Source organism: Zootoca vivipara, chromosome 5, assembly GCF_965207765.1.
Source record: "Zootoca vivipara chromosome 5, rZooViv2.hap1.1, whole genome shotgun sequence".
Lineage (NCBI taxonomy): Eukaryota > Metazoa > Chordata > Lepidosauria > Squamata > Lacertidae > Zootoca > Zootoca vivipara.
Genome location: NC_142588.1, coordinates 52,074,074 through 52,088,110, shown reverse-complemented (window position 1 = coordinate 52,088,110; position 14,037 = coordinate 52,074,074). Strand labels below are relative to the sequence as shown.

Genomic DNA, 14,037 nt, shown 5'->3' with positions numbered 1-14,037 from the left:
TTCCATACTTATGGATGCTTTCTACAGAATTTAGAGTTCTAGTTAGGTATGTGTTGTGAATAGGTTTTACGGTAGTGGATGCATCTAATCTCAGTGCACATGCATGTAAATGAACACATAAGGTATTGAGGAGCACACAGCCTGCCATTTCACAGGCTTGGCTAATTTGAAATGTTGACAACATACTGCAAGAGGCTAGCTATCTTATTATAGCATAGTGTAGAAGAACATTCAGCAATGCAAAATTGAGTGTTGGTGTCCCAGCCAGCGATGACTGGAATGAGAAAATGGGTTTTCCAACTATGCCAGAATGTTCCTATTGCTGCCAACTGGAATGTTCCCTTTGCTATCAATCGATATGGACTGATTTGTTTGCACAGAGGTTGGACGATGACAGCTGTTTATTCAGCATTCATTCTGTTTTGCTTGCGGGGAGGTTAGATGGTGAGTCAAGCAAGTGTTATCCTGCACTTTGCATTGCATTTTCCTTTCACTTTCCTTGTCACAAAAAGTTGGATTTTGGGGGAAGCAGGCTAGTTGTGCAAGACCTCCTCATCAATTAATTGCCCAACCTGAATTTACCAATATGTGATAGACTCCCATGAGACAATAGTGACAGTCTGGAGGCGCCTGCTGTATAATAAAGCAGCTTGATATTGTTGTCATCACCCAACAACAGCATATGTGAAACCACTATCCCAGATCAAACAGAGACATTCACATCACTTCAGTCTTCACGAAACAGGATTCGTGGCTTGGAGCTTCCTTCCTCTCTCGGATCCTCTTCTAATTGAGAGGTTGGACTGAATTGATGCTTTACACCCATGCTTTATATATAATCAGTGCTTTTTCTTCTAAAAATGTTTAGGGGTAGGCTACTCTCATTTCCCTACCCATATAGAAATACTGCCCCTCAATGAGGCCAAAGTTTGATTCACAAAATGTTTAGGGGTATGCGTCCCCCCAGAAAAAAGCACTGTACTGTACAGTATATAATGCTTTACATTGCCACTGGTTTTAAAACTGTTTCCATCTTAATTGTTTTAGATTGGATTCACAGGTGTGTGTTGAGATGGGCTGTGTTTCTGTAAAGTAAATTCTAGTTTTATTTGTACTGAGGTGGGCTTAGTCCTGAAAGGCAGCATTGAAATATTTTTTTTTGGGGGGGGGGTAAGAATTGACAGACATGAGGGACTGAGCAGCTTATGGCACGAAAGAGAGAGCCCATAGTAGTCACTTGCTGGGAACTGGAGAACCCTGTTTCCCAGTGAGCTACTCAATGGGGAGCAGCAGCAGCAGCACTGAGCTGGAGAGGGAGGGGAAGCGGTTGCTAGGAGACGAGAGCAGCAGCCCGTGTACACAGCGGCAACGCGGCAGCGAGGAGGAGGACAGGCCCTTTCTCCCGGCCTGTGCGCGGGGTCCTCGCTCCCTTCTCACCTCGGGGCCTCTGCGCTTCTCCACCCGCTGCAAAAATGGCAGAGGTGAGCCCCTTCCTAACGGTGCAGCCTCTTCCGTATCTCTCCCCCCCCCTCCGCCGCTCTAGGGCTCCCTCCTCCCCTTTATTACATTTCCTTAACAATACATTCCCCCCCAATCCATCCATACCTAGGAATCGCCTTCTTCCTCCCCAAAAGGAAACAAGGGTTACTGGGCGCCCTCTCAGGTATATCCACGTACCCCTTCTGCTGCCACCACACCCACCCACACCCCATTACTGTGGAAGAAGTAGAATAATATCTTCTTTCATTTGCCAGTCGCAGTAACATACATGATAGCAAAATAAAAAAAATTCCTTCAGTAGCACCTAAAAGAATTAGCACCTAAAAGAATTTAGGATTTTTTTATTTTGCTTCAGTAGCACCTAAAAGAATTTAGGAATTTTTTTATTTTGCTTCGACTCAGACCAACACGGCTACCTACCTATACATGATAGCGTGAGTTTCGCCAGTTTTAATAGATCTAAACTTTTGCACGCTTGTGCGTACGCTCAGGACAATGTCCTTTCTGACCTTATTTTATAAAGACACGGATGTAAAAAACCCACCTCTCATCCCATCCCCTTGAGTACGTACATATACCACACATTTCCTCACCAAAACTCAAGGGTGTGCGCTCTCTACCTTGCACCATTATTGTATGCAGAAGTAGTATGGTTTAAGAATGGTGAAAAAGTGGGATTATTATCTGAGTTAGTGATGGAGCCAGGTAGAATTTTGTTCTGGATTAATTGACCCAGAATAGTTTACATGTCTGATCATACACCTATTTTAAGTGTTTCACTCTCCAGACTTTCCTATGCCTTACCTCTTGCCCAGTTCTTTCCTGGGAGCGGCCGCTGAAAGATCTACATTGGCTCCCAGTACGTTTCCGAGCACAGTTCAAAGTGTTGGTGCTGACCTTTACAGCCCTAAATGGCCTCGGTCCAGTATACCTGAAGGAGCGTCTCCACCCCCATCATTCTGCCCAGACACTGAGGTCCAGTACCGAGGGCCTTCTGGTGGTTCCTTCATTGCGAGAAGCCAAGTTGCAGGGAACCAGGCAGAGGGCCTTCTCGGTGGTGGCGCCCGCCCTGTGGAACGCCCTCCCAGCAGATGTCAAAGAAAAAAACAGCTACCAGATTTTCAGAAGACATCTGAAGGCAGCCCTGTTTAGGGAGGCTTTTAATGTTTAAGAGATTATTTTATTTCATTTTTCTGTTGTAAGCCGCCCAGAGTAGCTGGGGAAACCCAGCCAGATGGGCGGGGTATAAATAATAAATTATTATTATTATTATTATTATTATTATTATTATTATTATTATTATTATTATATACCCATCATTGTGTCCTAGAATTCCTGTCCATGAATTTGTCTAATTTGTTTTACCCTGTTCCCTTCTTTTCCCAGAATGACTCTCTTAACTTGTTTCTCCCACATCTGTATTCCATCGTGCCCTGTATTCCATTTCTGCCATCATTTTCCATTTCATTCTACATTCCTTTTACTATCCTTTCTTCTAATTATCACTTGCTGACATCTGTCAGTGACTAGAGGAATGTTTTTCTCCCTCCCCTCATAACAGTAAAACTCATGGATGCCCAGTGAAGCTGGATGTTGGGAAATTCAGGACAGGCAAAAAAAGTACTTCTTTATGCAGCACATAGTTAAGCTATGGAGTTCCCTCCCCTAGGAGGCTGTGATGGCCACCGATTTGGATGGCTTTAAAAGAGGATTAGACCACTTCATGGAGGATAATGCTATCAGTGGCACTATTTATGATGGTTATGCCTTGCCTCCATGATCAGAGGAGACACTAATGCTTCTGAATGCCAGTTGCTGGAAACCACAGGAAGAGGGTAGTGGTGCTCTTGCGCTCAGGTCCTTTCTTGCTGATTTCCCACAGATGTATGTTTGCCCACTATGAGAACAGGATTCTGGACTAGATGGGCCATTTTTCTGATCCAGCAGGGTTCTTCTTATGCTCAATTTCCCTTTTTGTTCTCATAATGCCTTCTTTATGTATATTGGTGACCTGTTCTTTAAACCTTGTTCACTGCTTTCCTATCCACCATTTCCCCTGTGGGCTTGAGCAGACAACAGTAACTCCAACAGACGTGCGTAGCACTGAACTTGAAATGGAGAGGGGAAAAAGTCAGGAGCACCAACTCTCTTTTGTACTGGCGGAACATGTGCTGATCCTATGGGTAGTCAGTTTAGTAAGAAATCAACATGTGGACTAATCTTTGTGTATTGTTGATGACCAAAAAACCCACAAAAGAATCCTGGATAGCATTTAACACTACTAACCATCCCAAGGTCCCCGCCCCTATTCCATTTTTGTGGTTTCCCCCCCCCAACACGAGGACTGGATCTCTTTTCTGTCTCTTGTTTGTAGTTCCCTACCTGCTCACTTTCTCTTCCCCTCCTTATATCTGTCATGTGCTCCCACCTGCTTTTACTCCTTCTCTCATCCCACTACCTTCCTTCTCTCTCTGTATCATAACAACTTTGCTAAGACACTTGAGATGGAGTGAGAACTCAATTTGTTGTCTGTTGGTTGATCTCATGTTTTAAAGGATGCTTTATGCTGTTTTAGTCATTATGTATATAAGATTATTTTAATGATTTGTTGATATATTAACTGTCAAAACTTCCTCCCTGGGGACAGTTGGTAAAGGGCGGGATAGAAAAACTCAAAATAAACAAATGACTCTTTTTTTTGTTTCCTGTTTTGTGTGTCTGTTATTATTTTAATCCCCCTTTCTTTCATCTCTCAAGTCTGCAGGGGTTTCTTTAAGAGAGACCATTTTCTGTGTCTTCTAGTACAGTTGTCCTATGCACCTTGTAGCTAACAATCTTTTTGTCGTTTCAGCTACCCGTTGCCTTTTCCCTTAGTTTTGTCCTTTATTAATTGAAATGTTCCCAACCTGTGTTTCTTGATACTCTAGGCAAACGGGGGGCAATAAACCAAGCTTTATGGGCTGAATAACTGAGTTTGGCATGAACTCAGACAGGGAGAATAAAACAGGCAGCCTCACTGCTCTCCTTAGCCCACAAAACATCTTTACTTCCGTTTGATTTCACACATATTTTTCTGTCAGCAAGTAGTTTATCATGAGTAGAGAATACCATTACATTTTAAGCATTGTGAATTGAAATAGTTTTATGGTGAGGTGCAATATTGTGGGCTATAGGCTCAGTGGTGGCATGGTGATACAATAGTGATATATTGGCTTCTATAGCTAGAAGATATTAGTTGAAACAAATGGGATCCTGTTCTCCTCCCTCCACATCTTCCTCACCTCCTCCCAGTTGATCAGCATTCCATGCCCACTGAGCATGCTCAGTTCTCGTTGAACTGTTCCGGGGTGGGGTTTCCCCCTCCATTTTGGATTTTTCTTTGTGAGTTGGGGTGGACACACTTGTGCACAGTTCTGGCTGGATTAAAATCTTGGATTTTTCTATTTCTGTAGGCAGTTCTCACTTCTTAGAAATTCAATTGTTGGGGCTGTTTACAGTATTTTTACCTCTCAAATCAGTCAGTGTTATGTGGTCATAACACAGTCCTCATTGGACTCTTTCAGGCTCCCTTACGGATGGGGTTTCTGGTGTGATACTTGTGTGCACCACAGCTTCCTCAGACACCTCCCCACTAGTTACCTGTCAAGTCCCCCCTGCCTGTCTCTCTCTCTTTTTTTTTAAGAAAGGAGGGTTTGTGGGCTCTTTTGTTTAGGAGGGATTGTCTTTTTAGGGGTGTTTTAAAAAACGTTTTTGAGATGTGTATAGGTGTTTTGCTTTTTGCCCGTTTTCTTTCTTTAAAGAGTCTGAGAATCTTCAGTTTTTCTTCTATGAAATGGGTATTATGTGGTGCCCACGGCAGTTTCTTAAATTTATAAGTATGACCCTGAGCCCCAAAAGTTTGGGGACTCCTTATCTATTTGCTAAAATGTGATGTTTGGTGATCTGTCTGATTTTATGTAAGAACAATTTAGGCTGCAATATTATACTCACCTGGAGGTAAATTGTATTAAACTCAACGGGGCTTACTTACTTTGGAATACAAATAGCACAGATTTTATTTTGAGACCAACTTAGTTATTGAAAATGTAAACAACTCAAAATGACTTAACTCTGAATAAACTTGCATAGGATTATGCTGCAAATCAGTTTCCTTTCATCAGACCTGTGGTTTATCCAACTTAAATTCACTATCTTGTTTCCAATAGTTGTTTCAGAGGAAGTGTACAGAAACATAGGACAAACATAGAGTGCTTCAGAGTTGTCAAACAAATGGCTTCCAGGCTGTGGCATGTAAATCATGCACTGTAACCTGCCAGGCCCTAGATATACTCTCTAACTTCCTGGGACTACAAAGTATTGATAAGCCTAGCATTATTTTAAGGCCAAAATGGTGTTGATTCCCCCAACCCATCCCAAGTAATTGCTTAGTGAAGAATTGAAGAACAGCATACAGTACTTTGAAGTGACATCTTCAAGCAATATACAGTATGATCATAAAAACAAAGACAGCAGTTGTGATATAAACACTGGAATCTTTAAAGGTTGTGTTTTATAATTGGATACTTTGTGTAATGGTATGTCTTTATAGATAGGCTGAAGTCATGTTTAAAAGACTCTGCTTGCCTAAAGGATTGTGCATTTAAAATAGGATGGAATGTAAGCTTCATATGGTATGAGTTGCCATAATCACAGATGTTTTAATCAAAAGGAGGTACCTTGGAGCTATAATTATACCAATATTTTGGAATATGTCATTATCTTTATCAAGATGCCTTTGGTGACTGACTGATAGATTCTCCCTTTCCTTTCATCCAGGAAAAATATGACAAACCTGCAATAGAAGAAAATATCTTTGAAGCGTTGGAAAAAGACTTCCAAGAAGTCATCAATGAGCTTACAGGAGATCAAAGCCTTGAGAAATTTCGCGTGGAATATGAGAAGCTCCACACGGTGCTAAGAAAGTCCTATGAGAATGAAAAGCGTCTCATGGCAAAATGCAGGGAGCTGAATGCAGAGATTGTGGTGAATTCGGCTAAAGTGGCTACTGCCCTGAAACTCTCACAGGATGACCAGACAACAATAGCATCTCTGAAAAGGGTAAGGGAAGCAAAAAATGGCAAATGCATAACTGAGGTCATAGTAATAAATGGAGGTCTTGAACCCATAAGATGTTAGCACTTTCATGATCCTTAGTATGATGACTTGGTGTGAGTTTCAGTTTGTAGTGGAAGTTGATGTCACTTTACTGTTGATCTCAACTCTTCTAATTCTGTTAATCATCTGTGGTGGAGAGGGAAGATCAGATTATGCAGGGAAACATATGCCACCTATACTAAATGTTTAATAATACATATTTAAACCATACATTCACATTCAGTTACATTGACTTTATTCTCACGTCACTTGAAACAATTGTTAAACTAGAGTATAATTTAAATGTATATGTGTAGTGTATGCGTGCTGAAGTTTTTTTTTTTTTTAAAGACCTTTATTTACTTATAAAAATTACAGGAAAAAAAAAATACATAAAAATAATACACACGAACACATATTATTCAATTACAAAAACACAACAATATATATATATAGCAAATAAACAATATTTCCAAATTGTACCATTATAAGATCAGCCTCAAAGTCTCGGTAATTTAAAGTTTGATCTTTACAATTTTTATGATCTTGAACCGAGGAACTCAAAATATAAAAGTCAGATAAAGAGAAAGCCGGAGCGAAAAGAAGAAAAACAGGAGCGGAGAGAGAACAAATAGGAGGAGAGATCCCAGGTAAGTCAGTAAAAAAGAAAAAAGGGGAGAGGGTAAGACAAGGGAGGGGATGGGATAAAATAGGGAGGAAGGGGAAAGAAAGAAAAAAAAAAAAAAAAGGGGGGGGGGAGGAAAGGAAAGGTGAGAAAAGTAAAAGCAAGAAAGTAAAAGTAAGTATGATGTAAAGTAGAATAGCGGTGTGACTTCCAAACACTTATCATCGGTTCCCTCTCATAATAAAGTTCTATTAAGCTTCTCCTTTTCTTTTCATTAAATATCTTTCTCTACTCCCATCACCTTATTTCCTAATCTCTTATGTCTCTTAGTCTAAACATATCACTAATTTTGTGCTTATTTTTTGTTTGCAAAAATACTCATCCACATATTTCCATTCCTCTTTGACTTTTTGTTTAGGTATCCTTCTAATCGTTGCGGTTAACTTTGCTAGTGTCATGTATTCTGTCAATTTTAAGTACCAGTCATGAATTGTTGGGATCTTATCTCCTCTCCAATTTTGGGCAATCAGCATTCTGGCTGCCGCACATGCATAGAGTAGTATATTCTTCCTATCCGTCGGTATATTCTCCGGGATCATGCTTAACAGCAGGATCTCGGGTTTTTTCTCGAATGTAAATCTCAACATTTTTTTCAGTTCTTCATATATATTTGACCAATATGAGCTAATCTTACTACAGCTCCACCAGCAGTGGAAGAAGTCTCCCAACTTCTCCTTACATTTCCAGCATTTATCTTGGTTGTTTCTATAAATTTTAGCTAATTTGGCTGGTGTGAGATGATACCTGTAAACCATCTTCCATATGTTTTCCCTTATTGTCATACATGCTGTAAAATTTATATCCTCGATCCATAATTTCTCCCACTGCTTAATATAAATTACCCTCCCTATATCTTTAGCCCACTTTATCATTACATCTTTTACTATCTCATCTTTCATATCCCATTCTAGTAAGAATTTGTAAATTCTAGCCAATGGTTTTTCCTGGTTTTCCAATAATAATTCTTGCAATTTTGATCTTTTATCCTCAAATCCAATTACTTTATGTCCTTTGAAAATCGATTGTAATTGAAGGTAATGTAACCAGCTTTGACAATATTGCTCGATTTGATTATATGGTTTTAGCTCATATTGGTCATTTACTTTTCTAAGCAGTTCTTTATATGTCGGCCAATTACTCCCTTTGGGTTCCTTACCTGTCGCTGACATTTCTACAGGTGAGGCCCACCATGGAGTTTTGGGCTCTAATAAACATCTAAATTCCTCCCATATATCTAATAGGGGTTTTTTAAATACATGGTTTGTAAATGATGTGTATTCACCTCTTTTTCCTTTTAATAGGTGTGCATGCCAACCTCCGATATTCTTAAAACCCTCCAATTTAAGTAACTCCAAGTCATCCAACATGAACCATTCCCGCATCCAACACAGGCAAGATGCAGCATAATACAATTTGAGATTCGGAACTCCCAAGCCGCCTCTTTCTTTTGCATCCGTTAGTAACCTGTATTGTGTTCTTGCCTTCTTTCCTTGCCAAATAAAGTTATTTAAATCTTTCTTCCAAGTGTCAAATGTTTCTTTTTTTAATTTTATTGGCAGCATTTGAAATAAAAATATCAATTTTGGTAAAACCATCATTTTAATTGCGGCAATCCTGCCTGAAAAAGTTAAATTCAATCCCTTCCAATTATCCATGTCTTCTTTTACTTTCCTCCAAATTTTAACATAATTGTTATCAAATAATTCCATTTTATTGTTAGAAATATTGATTCCCAGATATTTAATTTTCCTCACTATCTCCCACCCACTATTCATTTGTATTTCTTCTCCCTCTGCATTTCTTATATTCTTAAGCATCAATTTAGTTTTTTGATTATTAACTTTTAATCCAGCTACCTTCCCATAATCCAATAACTTTCTTTTCAATTTGGGTAGGGTCTCCATTGGGTCTTCCAGCATTATTATCAGGTCATCGGCGAAGGCTTGTATGCGTGCTGAAGTTGTGGGTCCTTTGCTCCTCCCCCTGCTCTTGTTCCGTAACAATCCTAGAAAAGTTTTACATGAGGTCAGTGTTCACCATCAAACTGGCATTTTCAGAATGTAGGTCAATTGAACCCATGCAATGTTTGGCATGTGGTAAAGCTATTGTGTGATAGTTTCATCACATACATGCCTCCAGCTCTCAACAGAAGCTACATTTACAGCGTAACACCAAAAGTGCTGAAAGTGAGTTTAAAATAATATGCAGGAAATGGACTACTGCATATCTCTGACTGCACAGAGTGACACAACCTACATTTACAATGCACCAATTTCATAGTGTGAATTTGGTAAAAATATAGGCTAATGTATTTATATATCTAATTTTAGGGGCTAGCATAAGATTAAGTCTAGTTAGAAGTATCTAACAGGTTTTTGCATTCTTTTTGTTTTGTATCTTCAATCAGTCATACTTGAATGGCTTATTTTATTGTCATGGACATGGCATGGGAGTTATAGTATAAGCAACTCTGAATCCTTGGTTAAGAGCAATGTATGCTGGGAGAGACAGCAAAGCAGGCTGGGCCTTTAACAATACCTGCCAAGTCTCTCTCTGCTGCCCCAATTAGCTGCCTGTAAAGGAATGTGGTAATTGCCTTTAGCTATTTCCTTGTGGTGCGGATGGGAGGGGGTCCAATTAGACTATCCTGTCCACCTGAGGTCGGCTTGCCATTGATGAGATGGAAAGGGATGAGAGAACTGGAGGTCGGCTTGCCCTTGATGAGTTGGGAAGGGATAAGAGAACTGTCTTACTATCTGCCAGTATTCAATCAGGGTATGAAGTAAGACAGGTGAAGATAAATGGGTTACACCTGAAGTCATTGGTAGTTGCTAATTGGAGCTCTATTTCCATTGGTGGGAAAACGGAACCCCACCTGACCCTTTCCCCCATAACTTGGGAGTTCTAGCGTTAGAACTTCGCATTTTGCCACTTGCAATTTCATCAGAGCTTCTGCCAGTATGAAGCTGTGAGAGGGGAAGGGGGGCCTGCGGGCTTCGCCTTCTGAAAGCTTTGCAACGAGATATATCATCTGCCGTATCCGTATGTATCCTTAGTTAGAGCAACTAGTATGCTTATGTTTATTATTTGCTATCTCTGTAACCTCACAAGAAATGTGCACTGCTATTTTTAAGTTGTATGTTTTACACTTTTTAATAAAGCCTTGAAAAGGTATATTTTGGTTTGGACCTTGAGTGCTGTTCACGGTGGGGCAACTAGTCCAGTCCCTTAACCATTTGGTCGCATACTGAGTGTTGGGCTGCACAAGTGAATGGGCCTGGGTTTGAGTAAAGAAGCCAAACCAGTTGAATTTCTGTCTGCTTTAAGGGTAGTCAGAGGCTTGCAACCTTGTAACAAGGCGGAGAGCTATCCCTTTTAGACTCTCTGGCCAGGTGCAAGTAAGAAAGGGTGGTGGTAGCGAACTATTGGGGAATTGTTTTGACTACGGTTCACAAGAGACGTGCCGAGTTGTGTGTTTCCCACCAGCTGCCCAAGTCAGGGGATTGGCTGGGAGGGGCAAGGGAGAGCCACCGACCATTACAATTGTTGTTGTTGTTGTTGTTTAGTCGTTTAGTCGTGTCCGACTCTTCGTGACCCCATGGACCATAGCACGCCAGGCACTCCTGTCTTGCACTGCCTCCCGCAGTTTGGTCAAACTCATGTTCGTAGCTTCGAGAACACTGTCCAACCATCTTGTCCTCTGTCGTCCCCTTCTCCTAGTGCCCTCAATCTTTCCCAATATCAGGGTCTTTTCCAAGGATTCTTCTCTTCTCATGAGGTGGCCAAAGTATTGGAGCCTCAGCTTCATTACAATTATCTTACCATATTAATACTTCTTTGTCCTTTTACCCTGCTACAAAAAGGAACAACCTTGTGTTCCTCCATCTGAAATAAGACAAACAAACAAGAGGACACTTTCATAATGCTGTGTATAGTCATGCTCTAGCCAAAGTAAATGACAAAAACAAAAGCCCATTTGGGTATTAAGATGTCCTTCATCTGAGTGTACAGATTCCTTTGACTATGTCAATGAGAGCAGGAACAGTATGGAGATGAGATGAGGAATTATATTATGCACCAAATTATCCAGTTATGCCACTGCAGTCCTTTGGGAACGCACAGTAAAGTTGCAGCTTAAGGCTAATTGATTGGACCATTTTTCACCTAGGCAGGTGAAATATGACACCTTTTACTTAGGCAGGTGACACTGATTTTAATGAAACTATTATGAAAAAAAATAAATAAAAAATAACTGATATCACGGAACTGTGGAATCTATTTGATGGCTTGCTTTGGGGCTGCAATGTTAAGAAAAAACAGACCAATGAATTTTTGTGGGGTTTTAATGGGATAAGGAATATTCCTTATAAAATATTATTTTCCCCTTCATCTGCTTTGTTGAACAAATTTGTTCCTTAAAAAAATGTAAATGTTACATGGACATTAAATACTATTTTAAAACATGGAATTGTACCAGGATTAATTTTATGGCACCAACAAGTGGTTTTCCTTCAATATAAACCAGGCATCCCCAAACTGCGGCCCTCCAGATGTTTTGGCCTACAATTCCCATGAACCCTAGCTAACAGGACCAGTGGTCAGGGATGATGGGAATTGTAGTCCAAAACATCTGGAGGGCCGAAGTTTGGGGATGCCTGATATAAACAGTAGCTTTAGATGGGTGATTTCAGGACTGAAGCAGAGGAAAATCATACTGCCTGCTGTGAGCATGACAATTATCACCCCACTGCAGGGGCTGTTATTTGCATTTTAAAGAAATGAATACTAAATATAAAGATGCATTTAAAACCAGATCTAGATTGGCCCTTAGATTCTGAACACAAAAATAGTTTGGCTGAGGCTAATTCTTCTGTTCTTAAACATACAGTATTGTTAGTTATGTATATAATGCTTTATTGAACTGGACAGTAAGCTTAATATTATTCAAAATCAAACAATATTTACATAATAATGAGATGTGGTATGAGAGCATAGAACATAGAAGAAATATGGTAGATGTAATAGGTGAAAACACATTTCAAAAGCTTTATAAGAATCCTTTAGGGAGCTTACCTTTTTGAAAAAAATCTTACTCAAATTATCCTTCTGAGCTGTCCCAAAAAAGAAGAGAAGAAGCTAAGATGTGGTAGCAAACAGCTTTCCTGACCCAAGAGCCACAGATATTAAGGGGATGACCTTCTTGCTACCTGAACTCTCTCCATATTTTTATGATTTGATGGACTAGTATGTGATGGTTAACAAAGAAAGGGGGGGGGGAATCCCTGGCTATGAGCTGGAAATAATATCCCAAACAGTAGATTTTAAGTTCTATGACAAAACATGTGGCTTCAGGTCATAGTTGAGTACCCTTCCTTTGACCCCCATTGTTTATGGACTAGCTTAACCATAAACTGCTTTGTAATCTACTCAGTCTCCCAACTATTCATATCATGTTTACTCGTTTATGAGGTAAGCAGAAAATATTAAAAATACTAGCTTGCTTTCCCCTGAATTTCTTTTTTGAATCTTGTTTGAAGAGTTGGAAGCAACCCCGAGGGTCATCTAGTCCAACTCCCTGCAATGCAGGAATCTCAGCTAAAGCATCCATGACAGATGGCCATCCAGGCTCTGCTTAAAAACCTCCAAGGAAGGAGAGTCTACCACCTCTAGTGGGAGTCTGTTCCACTGCTGAACAGCTATTAACTGTCAGAAAGTTTTTTCGAATGTTTAGTTGTCATCTCCTTCTGGACATTTTAAGAGAAAAGCTGGATTTTAAAATTATGATTATAGAAACGTTGGGCAAAATATGGATAAACTTGGGCATGGAATCCAGTGGACTTTAAGCAAGATTCATGCTGATGAAAATAAACAACTTTGAAAATACAATATAATTAGGTAGAATGTTCCATATTAGTAGGTATGGATTGCTTAATTGAAAGTACTAATATTTACTGGCCAGACAGAATTGGCTAATAGAACAGAACACAGATGAAGATCAAAGGTTGAAAGAAGGCTGAAAACTTTTATTCATTAACCTGGAGGAAAATTAATTAGCTGATTGTTCATTTTTAATTTATGAAACTGTTTTCTTCATCCACAGGAGATCGAAAAGGCCTGGAAAATGGTGGATGCAGCTTATGAGAAGGAGCAGAAAGCAAAGGAAACCATCCTGTCTCTTAAAGAAGAAATCGTGAACTTATCTAAATTAGTGGAGCAAGGATCTGGATTGTCATTGGGTCAGGAGCATAAGTGAGTTGCATCTGGAGAGGACTGGGAGAAATTGCCATTCATTGAGACTACATTTGATAAAGATAATGCAAATAATGTTGCAAAAACCTGCACATATTATATTTTAGGTGGTAAAATACATTTCATGTGTGAAAAGCTGTGTGTTTGCACCCTCAGAATAGCTTGATAAATTTTATTCAAAAGCCACAGCAGTCTATCCCCTATGTGCCCCCCTCCCCCCCAGCAAGTTTTTCTGCCACTGATTTTAGTGGAAAAAATAATAGAAGCATGGCACTGGGGCTGGCAGAAAGGTTTAAACTCCTTGGCCAAGTCCAGTTCCCTGATGAGGATGCAAATTTCCCCTTCCTGGTCTTCAGATCAACCATATCATGAGTGGGGAGAGGGCAGTAATGGGGGGGGGGCTGTGTGGCCACACACATTTTTTCCAACCCCTACCACTGGGATGTGGCCCCCAAAGTGTTGGCCAAAGG

At 40.0% G+C, this 14,037-nt stretch overlaps 1 protein-coding gene across 1 annotated transcript in view; it reads left to right on the top strand.

Moving 5' to 3' along the window:
- The first annotated feature begins 1,355 nt into the window (after positions 1 to 1,355).
- The window catches only part of CFAP58 (cilia and flagella associated protein 58), an 88,156-nt gene continuing 75,474 nt past the window's right edge, over positions 1,356 to 14,037 (top strand). Inside the window, exons 1-3 of the mRNA XM_035133533.3 lie at positions 1,356 to 1,481; positions 6,316 to 6,597; positions 13,419 to 13,567. Of these exons, the coding sequence (XP_034989424.2) occupies positions 1,473 to 1,481; positions 6,316 to 6,597; positions 13,419 to 13,567 (440 nt within the window). The 5' untranslated portion in view covers positions 1,356 to 1,472. The remainder of the gene's footprint in view (positions 1,482 to 6,315; positions 6,598 to 13,418; positions 13,568 to 14,037) is intronic.